The 14970-nt window shown below is 48.7% G+C and overlaps 1 protein-coding gene across 20 annotated transcripts in view; it reads right to left on the bottom strand.

Moving 5' to 3' along the window:
• Positions 1-14970, bottom strand: part of PTPRF (protein tyrosine phosphatase, receptor type F) — a 290739-nt gene that overhangs the window by 44887 nt on the left and 230882 nt on the right. For 10 of the 20 annotated variants that reach the window (XM_017743492.1, XM_017743491.1, XM_017743486.1 and 7 more), the window contains 5 exons: positions 14578-14771; positions 8402-8428; positions 6044-6161; positions 3247-3825; positions 2522-2619 (listed from right to left, as the gene is read on the bottom strand). In XM_017743492.1, the coding sequence (XP_017598981.1) occupies positions 2522-2619; positions 3247-3825; positions 6044-6161; positions 8402-8428; positions 14578-14771 (1016 nt within the window). The remainder of the gene's footprint in view (positions 1-2521; positions 2620-3246; positions 3826-6043; positions 6162-8401; positions 8429-14577; positions 14772-14970) is intronic. The other 10 variants (XM_017743496.1, XM_017743495.1, XM_017743493.1 and 7 more) reach the window with 3 other exon arrangements.

Below are 14970 nucleotides of genomic sequence, written 5' to 3' on the forward strand. Positions count from 1 at the left end.
CATCATGGCCCACTGGTAACTACCAGAGTCAGCAGCAAATCTGGCCCAAGGGCTCTGAACTGCCAGACAGTGCTGACTAGCCCATGGATTGCTATAAAATGTCATCTGTGCTGCTCCTACCCACAGGACAAGATTTGCAAAGCTAGGTGGGTCCAAATGTCACTGCTGAAGGTCTCATACTTGATTTCAAGGCAGTACAGAATGTATTGAACTAAAAGATGAAAGGACACATAGTGTGCAACACTGGGAAGGATAACGACTCGATGGAGAAGTAGACAAGGCTGGAGTATTTGCAGGCAGGAGTAATTACTACATTCCATGGGATACACTGTGAGAAAGCACTGCCCAGCATTCTCAGGGGTTATTTCCAAACCTGTATCATTTGAATGCTCAAAAGGTGCTGTTCCTTCTCCCCACTTCTAAAATACCTTGTAATGCTGCCTTTAACCAATATATCCTCTGTCCCACTCTTAAGCTGAAGAATGTGTCTCAGGAAAATGCACTTTTCCCAAGGAGAAGGTTGTATCTATCTTGCACTTTCCATGAAAGCTCCAGAACTGCTTTCTGCAGGTGGAATAAAAAAAAGGAATAGTTCCTCTGCTCCACCACAACTGCTGGGCAACATTTTACAAGGAATTTATCTTCTGGACCAGAAGAAGCTGTGAAAATTCCCCAAAGAGATCTCAAAACTTCATTATTGATTTGGCAGCAATGAAAAATCTTAAGGTCCCAGTTCATTCTCTAATAAAAAAAAAAGCACCAGTCCTGCCTGTGCCTCACTATTCATTGTCGGAACAATATCTACTTTAATTAAATCTGTTAAAGTAGAATATGACACCCTTTGGGACATAGATTTAGCATGAGACTGTTTATCAAGTGTAGATAATACTAATTGTTCCCATGGAGATTTATCTGCTATGCTAGTTACAGTATCAGGCTCTGGCCCCAGCATCCCATGTGCCTGAATTAGAGGAGAGAGGTGAACCTTGTTTATAAAACAAAACACAAAACCCTGAAGGTTAAGGATTTCTTTCAACTGGCACAATCAACGAGTTAGAACTGACCCTCTTAGCTCCTGGCCTTGACTCGTGTGTCTGCAAGTCTGGGAATATTAATAAAAAGAAGGCACTAACAGAGAAATATCCTTGTAACACCCTGGTTTGTGTGACTGCTCTTAAGTTAGCAAGTGGCTAATGCCATCTCCTGTGTCAGCTGAGGGTTAACCCACAGCAGGGGCAGACCCTGAGTCACCCTGTGATAGCACTCCCAGCTGTGCAGCTAGGAGAGCAGACAGACAGGGCATCAGCATTACATCCCTGGCTCCTGGCTACCTCCAACCACTCCACCATCCCTGTGTGGTAGTAATGCTCCAAAGGTCACACTGTCCCTTTCCAGCACTGCGCTGTCAGACAGCGATTTGGGCCTTGGGCCCCAAGACAAGGCGAGATGAAGCACGCTGGTTCTGCAGCAGAGTGCCAAGTAACAGGGCTCTGTGAAGTTCCTTGCAGCCAGATACCTGAACACTGGTCCTAATGCGCCCTGCATCTGGGAGAGCTTTGAATACCACAAGGTCTTCACAAAAGCCTTGTCTGCTTCAGCTAAACTGTGTATGTTAACAAGTGTCTGCTATTGATCAAGGTAATTCAGCTTCAGGGATTAAACAAGGAGAGTTAGTAACAAGGAAGGCGAGGTGCTCACACACTTTGATGTGGATGCGGTTCAAGATATCCCCTTATTCCCCTGGCCATGGATCCCCCACAGCTTGTGCAAGCCTTGCATTTGCACTTTAGGCACAGCATGGCAGGGGGCACATGCAAGGAGAAAGAGAAGTCACACTGCTTCCACCCTGGCACCTTTGCAGAGGCAGCAGATTGGTGCTGAGATCGGGAAAATTATCTTCAATGATGTGACGTGTTGGTCTTGTTTCTTAATGGAGAGAAACTGCACTGAGGTCTACACACTCCAGTCTTTTACCCACGTAAGTGACAAGTCCTGGGAGTTGGACAAGAGCAGGAAGGCATTGGGTCATCAGTGTTGTCTGCAGCCTGCTGGATGACACCACATCCAGAAGTGTATTGGTGAAAGGAGAGCAGCAGCCATTCCTGCAGAGTTCCCTCTGTACTGACATATTTTGTGCCGCTCACACCTGTAAGACCTTCAGGAAGTCTGATGATGCTTTTCCCCTTCACTCCCTGAGATTATGCATCTGCCCTGATGCTCTGAAGTAACTCATGAAGGCAATATGGATGTTTGAGACAGGACACATTGTAGAAGGAGTTATTCTTAGTTTGATTCACTGGCTGGTTTTCAGAGCACTTTGTCCTGCTAATTTCTTGCGACTAAATCATATTTATAACTTTTCACACCCCAGCTCCACGTCAGGCATCAGGACAAACTTGTGTGACCACCATCACGGAGCTACAGTGGTCAGCCTGACCAATAGGACCCAACTGATGCTGCTATCCACTGTCCTGCTCACTGCTACAGGTGGAGCTTCCTGTCTTCCAAGTCCCACTCTTACCTTAAAAGGCACTGCAGATTTATAGGAGTCAGGCACTTCCCAGCTCAGCAACACAGACGTTTTCATGACGGCATTGACACGGAAGTTCTTAGCAAACACTGAAATGAAAAACAAGATATTTGAGCACTGTAAAGCCAAGTCAGGAGGGAGCCAGGCGGCAGCTCGACTCCAAGTCTCTTTGTCTAACTCAGCAGCAGAGGTCAGAGTTCAGCTACAGCAGAGAAGTAAGAAATGACGAGAAGAGAGCAGCAGCCTTTTACCAAGTCTATAGTCTCCAGAGGAGTTCTGCTTTTTGACTATACTTTTCAGCATCACAGAAAGGAAGTTGTAGGCTGAACTGCAGCCTTTCTCTATTCCCACTCCACTCACACTCCCTTGGCCCTTCGTCATGATCAAACAGCAGTGTTATTCAGGTACTGGATCTGCAGATGATCCGACTGAGACAGCTGCTCCAGTTCAAGTAAGAGACCTTCATGTACAGATAAAACATCCAAGTGTGCCTGTGGATGCAATTAAGGTACCACCAACACCCCTCTCCCCCCAGATGGCAAGTTTAGAAAATCTTTGCTGAGCCTCCCCTCACTGAACTAGTTTTAGACTAGGGAGCCACACAGTACCTGATCACAACAGTCAGAGCAGAGGGGAGCAAAGCTTCGTGAACCAAAGCAAAGCTCCCTGTCCTGGAGGCAGAGCTTCCTGTTAGGGCTTGTTAGAGGGGCACTTACCTTGCTCTACAGGCATGGTCCGGGACTGGATGCTGGGGCTGAGTGGCCCAGCCCCTTTACTGGTGCGGGCCCTCACTTTGATGTTGTAAGTGGTATCAGGTTTCAAATTTGTCAAAGTGATACTCGTGTCCTTGGTCATGTTAACCAGGTCCTGCTGGCTATTTATGTCCCTGTATACCACTGTGTAGTTGACGATCTTGCCGTTCCTTTCTGCCAAGACTGGGGGGTCCCAAGCAACTTCTGTGGTGGAAGTAGTGAGACCCACCACACGCAGGTTCTGTGGGAAGCCGCTTGGCACATCTTCGGCCGTCGTGATCTCCTTCTCAAACTCCTCTCCTGGGCCAGCTCTGTTCTTAGCAGACAATTTGAAGAGGTACGTGGCCCCCTTGTGCAGGTTGGTCACCGTGTAGTGATGGTCTCTCTTCCCGAAGTCTATCGTGTTCATTTTTTCCTCATCCAGACGTCTGTACTGCAGCCGGTAACCCAGCAGCTCCCCTACCATCTCCTTGGGTGGGTGCCACTGGATGAGGGCTGTGTTCATGGCTGTCGTGCTAATCATCATGGTGGGCTTCCCCGGGACTGAAACATAAACACACAATGACCATCTATAGCCTGGGAGGAGGGGAAGGAAGGACCGCTTCCGTGCTGCTCAGTCCGTATTGAGGAAAGTGGGAAAGTTCAGACAACAGGGTGAAGAGGATGACAGACAATTCACAGGGATAGTGGCAGACTGACCCTAATCCGGTGGTGAGGGAAGCTGGAGCCAGCCAGCTCTTGGTTGCCATTTTCCCATGTGCTGCCATTTAAACCGGAAATAAATTCAGCCATATCCTGCCCCAAAATTCATCCCCTTTTACAGGAAACGTTTAAGGTACCTCAAAGCATCATATGTATCTCAGAGAAGATCTGAATCCCGTCCTCCCAATCAGTGGTCTTCAGACACTCCAGCCAGTGCACAGCACCAGGCCATGCTGGCCCTGATGCACTGTACCACAACAGACACCCTGGAGCCCAATTCCAGCACCCTGGTCTGTCTGGAGGCAGACAAGTTTCATCCTGAAACCTTGCAGTTTTACCATCTGCAGAGGCAGCGAGCAGAGCTGGGTGGGCTGTTTGCCATCAGAATACATTTTGGTTTAGTTGAGGAGCAGATTCGTGATGTCAGTGTCGATGTGAGAGGTGAACGCAAGCATTCCACAGGTTTGCTTATGCTGCACAAGTCAAGGGGTGCTGCCATCACTGGTTAGGAACTGATGGCTTTAAATTGATGGTTTAATACCTTGATCTCCTTCAGTTAAAAAAAGGATGCGTCTTCACATCAGCTCAGACTTGTAAACAAATCAACTGATAGGGAAGATACTCAGAATCAAAGGCATGGGGCCATTGATACGAAAACAAAAATGGGATTGCAGCCAAACCTAGTTAAATATCCTTGCAGTTTTGAAATGTATGAGCCCACAGTCGAGCACAAGAGAAAACCATTATTTGCCAGAATTACACCCCCTTTTTGCCATCAGAGGGCGACACCAATGCTCTCCTTTGAGGTCAGACCTGCAGCCGAGCCGGTATGAAGGCAGGTCTGAGGGCTGTTTTGTAGGTATTTAATATACAATTACATTCCCATTGCCAGTGCCATCCTCCTTGCACTCACAATACAATGTCTAACAGCAGCTAGTATTAAGGGACACAGTATTTTCAAAGATGATTCCAAATATTAACCTCAAAATGTGCATCATAACATGGGAGGACCTACTGTGGTTTACAGTACAACACTGGGATGTTTAGGAAGCTCTTCCTGTTTATAGGACAGCTGTAGCAATTTGATGAACAGAAAATACATCATGGCAAGGCACTAGGGAGACAGCATTTGAGATTGTGACAGTGGAAACTACCTCTGGAGCTCCCCATATGCAGTGCGGAGGAGATGGCAAGCTGCTCCTTGTTTAAAAGCACCAGGAACAAACGCTCTCAGTTTGCACAAGCTGCATTCCCATAATAACAAGTGGTAAATACTGCTCCTGTGGTTGGTGTGAGAAAGCAGCAGGATTACTGGTTATAGGACAGCCTAGTGAGAGGAAAATGTGAGTGGACAAGAGACAGTGTCAACTAGTTGGTGCCACAGCCAAAGGCAAGCTTGACCACACCTGGAGGGAAGCGCCAGATGACTCCTGGGTGCCCCTGCTCCAGGCACAGGTACCATCTACTGAGACAGCAGAACCAAACCAGCTGGGATCACCAGGACCTAGAAGTTGTGTCCGCAGCACTTCTACAGCAGATTTGTTGCATTCCAGGTTTTACCATGGCTCTAGGAGCAGCCAGGCTCTGCTTTGTAAGCCTAGGGAAACAGCAGTATCACTGGCAGGGGGGAGCTGAGAAGCACCTCTTAGGAGCCCTCTGTGCCAGGGGCCATTCCAGGCAGCACTGCAGTCACCACAGGAAGCAAGAAATGGCACTTGCCTACAGGAACAAGGTGAGGACAGGCCAGGATTCCAAAGCTGAGGGAGGGCCTGGACTTTCAGGCTTCCTCTTCACAGGTCTCTGGACTGCAGATGAGCTCAGACCCATGAGTTTCACTGCTCTCTCACCAGCCCTGGTAGTGGCTCTCCATCTGTTTGCTGCACTTTGCTCATGTGATCCAGTGGCAAAGCCTGTTAAGTACGGGCTGGAGATCACAAGAGTTTGTACCTCTGCAGCGTCTCCAACCCTCTTGCTTCCTCTTGGCCATACTCCCCACGCACCTCTTGGGAGGTTTTACCACCACCCCTATGAGACTGTGACACCTGCTCCCCACACTCACCTGCCCCTGTGGTGGTGATGACTTTGGGCTTGCTGCGGGCACCATCTCCTTTGGTGGTGTAGGCAGCAACTGTGACAGAGTAGGTGGTTTCTGGCAGCAGGCCTCCAATGACTGTCTCCTGGGAGCACATTCACGAGGCAGAGAAGAGGCAAACAAGAAGAGCAAATACTTGTTACTGGAGTGAGCAAAAGGAAGGCACCAGGGTCAGTGTCTCCAACAGCAACACACTGACAACACTCTCTGGTCCACACTCATGCATCGTGCTCAAACACACGTGTTGCACAGAGCCAGCAAACAACAACTGCTGCCACTCCAACACTCACCTGCCTGATTTCAACCCCTGCCTTTAACATTTGGCCTTTTCAGGGACCCACCAGCACGTCAGCAGCTGTGCTCTCCCATGGCTTCTGCCAAGAGGGAGATCTGATCCAGATACGGTCCTGTGTGAAAGCTATGTAAGAGGACTACGGAGCTGTGAACCAGAGCAAAAGCCAGTTCACCCGGCTATGAGAACCTCTTGGGGGCTAATTCCAGGGTTTTTAAAGTTGTCTCTTGAAGCAGGGCCATGGGGAACACAGGGAGGCAGTGCAGGGGTGGGGGCCCCGGGCAGGGAGCACCTGCAGCTCTAAGCATCATGTTCACCCTCCCTGCCAGGCACTGGGTTGCAGGGATGGGATGGGTCAGTGCAAGGCACTGGCAAAACCTGGAGGGAAAACCTGCATCGTGGGAGGTCTGTGAGGGGGCGGACTCACGGGGTGCATCCTTGCATGCCCTGGCTTTCTCTGGGCAGGAGGAGGGCATGGCTCCGCACTTCAATTTGAGATCAAAGAGGAGAGCACTGCTCCTCCCTCCTGGCCTCCAGCAGCAAAGTGACTGGTGCCAAGCCTGGCTGGCCAGGCCTGCAAATGAGTGAGCACAGCGAGCTCAGCAGCTCCCAGCAGCTCGGGCAGGTACCCCTGAGCAGTGTTCATCTGTGGGTGTTGTGGGAGTGTCTGGGCCACTAGCACTAATAACCCAGATAATAATGGATCAGAGAGCAAGAGATGACCAGGCTGGAGAAGGGGCTGGGGAAACTTTTGGAAAGGAGGCAGAGGCTTTGTGTTGGTTATTTACCCCTTCAGACAAGGAGAAGAGCAGAGATGGAGAGGGTTAAGTTTGAGCTGCTGAGAACAGGCAGCATGGGCACTGTCAGAAGCTGCTGCAGGGGCCTGATCTCTGCCTGGGGGATCCTTGCCAGCTTCAGGGGTACGAGGGGTGCCTGTGGTTGCTCTCAGAGCACAGCCACTCTCCCATCACTCACTCACACAAACACCCACACTATTAAACCTGCTGATTTCCAGTCAGTGCTGCTGGTTCAGGTTACCTGCCCAGGCTTACTCATCAAAATCACCACGTTACCATTGCAGAACCAGCCAGCCCAGAGAAGTATCAACAAGCACCAACAAGAACCCCGCCAAAATCACCGTGTGAACCAGAGTCCGATCCCAACTCCGCCCCTGCAGCAGATCATGTGTGCGGGTGAGTGGACGCACGGTCTGATCGGTGCCAATGGACCCGCGGGGAAGCACTCTCACAAAACCTGCAGACTCTGAACATCCCAAGAGAATTCACTCCTCCCAAACCCATGCAAAGAGAATTTCTCACGCGAAAGCATGCCACCAGGAGCAAAGCAAGCAAGCTGGGAGGAGGGGAGAGAGATGAGGGATGGATGAAAGAAGGTCTGATTGCATAATACAAACACAGTGCTGTCATGACATAGCCACTCCGAGCAAGAATCCTCCATATAAAGCAGGAGGAGAAATGTATCATGCTGGGGAAACTCACAGTAGGGCACGTAATTGAATTGCTGACTCTAAAAAGGTCATTTTCTAGTTTGTTCCTCCAAATTTATATCTCAAAATTATGTGGGGAAAAATTGAATTTAACTGTTTAAATGTGATTGTTTTCTTATTACTATCTGTGTTTCAACCAAAGGTCATGGTTGAGGGTGTAGGTTATTTCTCATGACTACGATCAATGTGGTTTAAAGATTATGTATCTAATTTTACCACATAACTTGGTGGGCCAACTACTGCAGGATCAGCCTCCTGAGTCGATCACTTGAACCTGCTTAAAACTGCACTGCAACAAGCTGGAAATACAGATTATAGGAAATGTCAATTGCTTTTCTGCGTTTAGGAGCAATCTAAATGCCAATTTTCTCTGGATTTGCTGCTTGTGGAAGGTTTCACAATGTAACTCTCCAGCCTCATTAAGGGAGTGAAAGGAATGTTTTGACAGTACTGTGTCTACAAAAATCACAAATCGATTTACCAAACCCCTCTCTTCCAACCTGGAATACACACAAGTGGTACTTACATGGTCGACGGAGTCCTCAGCTCTCCACTGATGGGGAAGAAAGGAAGGAGGAGAGAAAAATGGAGACACAGAATTTTAAGGGGCAACATGTAGGAAAGGGATGACAACGACAACAACAGCAGGGGTTAGCAGAACTGGGCTGGGGGAATTACAACACTTATACACAGAGGGTCACTTGGCACAAGCTGTGCCAAGGGAAGAAATGGCATAGAGCAATTTTTGACATGCTGCTAGCCTGCGCAATGAGTCTGAGATCACTCACACAAACAGACAAAGAGCCTCCTTCTCACTTGGGTGGAGATGTCACCCCTCACTTTTTGTACTTTGCAGTACTTTCCCCTTCTGGCTTTGTTTGCATTTTCCTGCCTCTTCCATGAGCAGAAGCAAGAAAGGATAGGTCGTACCAACTAGGCTCCAGTTTCTGTTCTAGCGATGTTCTAGCCACCACCTCTTGTTGAGAACCAAAGACTTCAACACAGAGGCACTCTCTGCAGGGAAGCACCAATGCAACATTTCTAGAGCTTCTCTTTCTTGTATCATTTGCAAGAAAATGCTCTGGAGACTTCAGAAAACCGAAAAGTGCCATCTGTCATCAACAGTGCAAGAGAACCTGAGATCTTACACAGAGCTTCACACTAAGCTGCTCCTCTCCAACAGTGGTGTGTGGCTTGGAGACAGGTTCAAACTCCTGCATGTACTGAGGAAACAGCTGCTCACTCCCAATGACACAACACCAAATGGCAAACACAAATTTGGCAAGAGCAGCCCTGCAGGGAAAGCTTCCACACAAACTATTTCCCACCAAAAGCTCACATGGATTCCTGGCCATGGCAGTAGAATACGGGCTCTGAACTCTTCCGGCTGGATTTGGGTTTGTAAGGCATCAAAGCTGCATTGGGGTGGTGAGACAGTAGAGCTCGGCTGCTGCCATGCATGCACAAAGCACTGTTCTTTGTGGTTGGGGCACCAAAGGAAGGCTTGCAGAGATCACAGCGAACTCTCTCAGCCAAGGTGATGTGTTACAGCTCACGTTACTAAATGTGCCTGGAGGAAGCACCAGTCCATGGGTTCAAGCACAGAGATGAAAGTGAAGATAGGTATTATTGCCCCTGACTCACAGTGTGAGCCCTGGCAAACCTTGCTTCTAAGCCTGACCTGCCAGCTGTGAAACTGCTCAGATACCAACTTCCTCAGGACCCTGGGAAGCTCAGCCTACACTGCTGGAGTGTTTGGGAACCTGCAAGTGCTACAGAAGTACTAAACAGCATCAAAGACACAAGTTGCCTTTTGAACTCAGGCTATTTGAGGTGCCTTTTGCAGGCTGCAGCCTATCACATTGGCATAGTACTCACCTCAGCAGTAAAATACATGGCATGCTTTCAAAATATTTGCTATTTTATTCTCTAAATTCAGAAAGAAGAAGTTATTAGAGAAATGTTCCTCTAAGACTTTATTACAGTTCACTTATTAGATGCCATGAGACTGCAGTACAATTATCCCCTAAACCATCTTAACAGTAAATTTCAGCAAAGAGGTCAAGTTGCCCCTAAATACTTCCTATAAAGCCAAGACCCCCCCTAAGTATTATGTCACTAAAGGCTGTCTTTCCACACATATCTTGGTGCCATTTCCACTGTTGCACACTTAGCTGAAGCCAAGTCATTGCTGTTTATGTCCCACCCATGCCAGCCAGCCCACACCATGGTCAACAGCCACACACTCCACCCTGCCGATCTAAAACCTGGCAGAAGTCCTGCCGTAAGTCCTGCCACAGGAGGGGTACAAGGCCAGGTAGCTCTTCCTCCAGGAAGTACACTTCTCCTACAAAAGCATGTCCCTGGTGGGTGGAAGCCACAGGGCTGGGAACACCCCAGCCTGCCTCCATATAGCAACAGGAGCAGAATGTGACACTTCACTACAAGCAACAGCAGAGCAGAGCTGGGCTCAGGAGGCCTCTCATACCACAGCAGTAAGTTTATCATGCACTAGGATTTTAAACCAAGTGTTTAATGTTCAAACTCTGTTTGCTCTAATGTTTCAGTGGACTTTAATCTTGCATTAGATCAGAGTGCAAAGAAATGCCTTGAGATCTGTGCTGGAGTAACAACTGTGAAAAGCCAGGCCTGCATAAATACCTTGGTAGAAATTCAGTTTCATTACAAAAATTTAATCTACAGATCAAAACGTTTCCTTCCTCAAACTAGCTCAATTGCTTCTTAACTGCTTAAGACTGGTCAGTAAGACAAATTGATCTGAAAAACCCAGGAGCAGTCATAAAAAGAACTGAGAGAGGGCTGTGTGCATGAAGCAGGATGGCTCTGGGAAGTGCTAAAGCTAACAGTGTGTATTTATGGCAGCTGCAATGCTTTAATGTTTCATTTTACACTTCAACACAGCATAGTCATGTCTCACCAGGGAACGGCTGTTTTCCCTGACCAAGGCTCTTGCAAAAGACAGATTCAATCCCTCCACGGTCCCAGCCATGGAAAGCCAGTATTGGTTTTCCTGCAGATCCTTCTCCTCTCTGCTTCAGTGACTGTGGCGCAACAGTGGAACTCCAGACATAATCTCAGGTACTCAAATCAATGAGATGCAGACGGGTCTGAGGGTATCAGAACTTCACCTTGGTCCTTTACCTGAAGTGCCTCTTGCATGATGCCTCACAGTTTTGTTCGACTTAGGAAGCAGAGAACATCCACCTCCACGCTAGACTCCCCTAGATAAGTGCATGTGTATGACATGTTCCAAGTACATTCAGATAAAGATCCTTGACTGTCACCAAACAACAGAGGGAGGCTGTAAATTCCTCTGCGTTGTGCCTGGGATAGGCACTGCTCAAGGAGAACGGAAGTCTCTGCTTTCTCCTTTGATCTCAATCCAATAGCTTGAAGTGATTGCCATTTCTTCTTCCTGCTCTTCTGGAGCAAGCTGGTGGGATGTGCACTCAGTCTGCACACTCGTTGGAGAACTGCTGCCTGCAGAGACCATGCCATCCTCCTGTGAGTGTGCAGCCCCTCTTGTGGGCAGCACATACCTTTCCTGTGCCATGACTGTTTGCACAGCAGGAGAAGAAGGTGGCAGGAGTCTCTTCTCCACAAAGCCTGACCTCCGTGTAGCCAGCTGTCACCAGCCGGCCCTGAAAAGTTGTTTGGGCAGGCTGGACCTGTAGGGATGGAGGGGTTCAAGCCCACTGCCCCCTCCTAACATGCAGCAGCTGCCCAGGGACTGGAGACCAAGGAAATGAGGTGGGCCCCTGCCCGCCTCTGTCAAGCCTAATGCTTGTGTCCCATGGCCCTGCTAAACCCTGCTCCCTTGAGCTGGCGAGGACTTGTAGTAGTGGTGGAGTGCAGCTCCTGCACTGGGCTCATTTCAAAAGCCCTCTCTCGGTGCTTGGATGTGCTTTATGCAAGACCCAGGGCACAGAGAGGAATCTTCTGCCATTGCCCGCCATTGGACCCGGCTGAGCCGTGACGGGCATGGCCTGGGCAAGAGGTGCTGTGGGTACCCGATCCAGCTCTGCAGTTGTACACACCCTGGGAGCTCCTCCACAGGGCAGAGTCACATTTGCTTGTCCATCGGGCTGTCAGCAGGAGGTGAGAGCTGAGACTGGAAGGCAAACAGAATCCTGACGGAGGTAATCAGTCACAGGCACAGCCACAGAGGGGAGGGAGAGGCCTCAGCTCCATCACAGGACCTTCTTAACAACTGATTACTCTGCCCAGGCAGGAGGCTGTAATATAAAACGTGATCTCTCCCGCACCAGGGCCCCCACGTCTCTTTCCGCTCAAACGGTTTTGAAAGCTCAGAATCCATATTATCTGCATAGCTAACATCTCTATTCCCTCGCCCTTCTCCTTTCATCTTCGTTTACTCTCTCTCCATTTCTCACCTTCAATAAGGAAAAACCATGAGTCAGCTTTAGTATCAATGTCTTCACACTGTCTGCAGGAAGCAGATTACGTGTTACATACCTACCCAAACCAGCAGACAGCCTGGCTAGGCAGGAGGAGGGGCTCTGCCTACCTGTCCAGAGATTTTCTTCTCTGACCCCAAGATTTTCAATCAGTTTAATTCTCTCCCTGTGCACTGGTATAAATGTTTATGAGTGTTTGTGAGTACTGAACTGTGTCCATCTTCATCCTATGACCTTCAGGGGCAGGTTTTCCAGTGCATCTTTTTGTTTTCTTTCATGGAAAATAACTCTTCCAGGACTACTTGTTAAAGTCTCATCTGGCTGTTAGCAAGGACATGCACTGCTGTACTGAAAGATGGCAGCTCTTACAGGGCTCTTCAGCATCTGGTGCAGATGTGTTTCATCACAAGCACAGGTCATGCCTGGCTTCTCACTCTTTCAGGAAATAGAGATCTCTTCTGCCAAGTCAATGAAACCTCTTCCTTGTAGGGTTGTCATTAGTTTATCCCAAGAATGACATGACTCTTTCAGAGTAGTCGTTTCTTTGCGACTATCATTTTCACTTCCACCCAAAAATTACAGTGGATGAGTTCGGCACCATACACAGCAGGAAAAAATATCACAGAAATCAAGAACCTTCCCACAGAAATTCACCAAATATGGAAGACTGGTAAGTGGCCTGACAGGCCAGGAAACTTTCTGGAACCTGCCTCCTTCATGCACACATTCAAACTAATGCAAAATCCAGCACTCCTTCAAAAGTTTCTGGCTCTAGCACCCTCATTCTGCACATTAGCATGGGATTTCTCTCTCTGAAATGTATGAGTAAGGAGTGAAAGCAGAACTGGCTGGGCAAGCATAAAATATTTGAAAACACCAAGAAGAAAAACACTGCCAACTTCGCCTACCTACACTTGGGACCAACCCATTAACTCCAAACTCCAGCTGAACAACACAGAAGATGATATTCTTCTGGCATAAGTAAAGGGCAGTAAGCAGCTTGTCTAACTATTAAAACAAAGCAACATCTGAAACATAAACAGAGACGTGCCCCAGACAACACTACAAGGACCCTCAAAGTATTTTCTCTCTTCAAAGTTCTCCCCATCCGCATTATTACTGAGTTTTATCCTTCGGAATATGAATGGGGAGTAAAGCTGCCACTATGCACTGCACTCCCCACTGACAAATGCATAAATGATTCACAGCTGCATTCAGGAGACAGATCAATTAATCGTTGCAGCTCTCCAGTATTTATACTGGGCATCATTCAAGCAAGCCAGCTCTGAATCGATTCCTCGTTGCTTCCAACAGCAGCAGATCCTGTTCTTCATTTATACGATTATCTTTGTTGAGAGCAGTATGGGTCATCCAGGATGAAGGACCCCTGTTCCAAAGAAGAGTTGTATTTCATTGTACATGGGGCACCAAAAACTTCCCTGGACCTTGGAAAAGAGGCAACTACGCATTCCTGGGCTGCGCAGAGTGCACAGCCATGCCTGGAGCAGTGTGTGGGAAGAGGGCTGCAGCTCACAGCCAGAGAGGTATCCAGGAGATTGCCTAAGTATGAACAGATTGTTGTGTGGGGAATGCAGAGGACAAAGTCATTTACACTGAATGTGGGCCTCCACCTCATTTTTTTTCTTCCTCCTCAGCCTTTCCCAGACTAAGTCGGCTTCACCTACAGTTTTCTTTCAAGAAGCAATGCAACACCAAGTCCCTGCCCTGCAAAAGCAGGAGCAGGAGGGAGTGGAGCCTTTGCTGAGCCAGGAGTGCCATCCTGCCTGGCATGCTGTGCCCACTCAGGGGTGCAGAGCCACTCCCGTACCCCACAAGCAGGCAGCACTCAGGTGGATGCTATCAAGACAGACACTTTGCCCTGAACATAATCAGCATCACAAAAGAAACAGATTCAAGGCTTATTTCAAACTTTCTGACCGTTTATAAACAGACTGGCAAAGCACAGTTTGCTCCAGTTGGAGTCTGCGCAGGATGTGGCAGGCAGAGGTGCATATCAGAGAAGGGGTAAGAGAGGAACATCATCCAATACATCATCTTTTCTACAGCAATCCTTTCCTGATTAAACTTTTTACCCATGTTTAAGCCACAGTTTAGGGATGAACTGTTTGCCTTGCTCAGGCAGGCTGAGTCCCATGCTCTGGAGCTGCAAGAGGTGGCCAAGAAATACTTGGACCCAGCCAGCCCACCCCTCTGTGGAGAGGGAAGGTGCCATGCCCACCAGCTGGTGGTCCCCACACTGTACCTGTGCTTCTGACAGCATGACGTCCTTGATCACTGGCTGCCCTCGGGGCTCGTTGTTTTCCAGCTTCACATAGGTAACCAGATACCCGCGGATCTGCCCATGCTGTTTGTTGGAGATGGGCAGCTTCCAGCTCACCCGGATGGCAGTCGAATTCACAGACTCCACCTCCACCTTTCGTGGTGGGGCACTGGGCACTGCAACACACACGGGACAGCAGTTAGCAGGTACCACACAATCACTGTCACTACCTCTCACCCTTTGCTACCTTCCCCCCACCTCACTGCCAGGATGGCCCCACTGGTACAAGTTTCCTGTACCTGCCCAGCACACCACACTGCAATCTTTCAGCATGACCACATCCCTAAACCCTTCCCTTTTGCTATTCTCAGCAGG

This window comes from Corvus brachyrhynchos, unplaced genomic scaffold (assembly GCF_000691975.1).
Source record: "Corvus brachyrhynchos isolate BGI_N302 unplaced genomic scaffold, ASM69197v1 scaffold48, whole genome shotgun sequence".
Classification (NCBI taxonomy): domain Eukaryota; kingdom Metazoa; phylum Chordata; class Aves; order Passeriformes; family Corvidae; genus Corvus; species Corvus brachyrhynchos.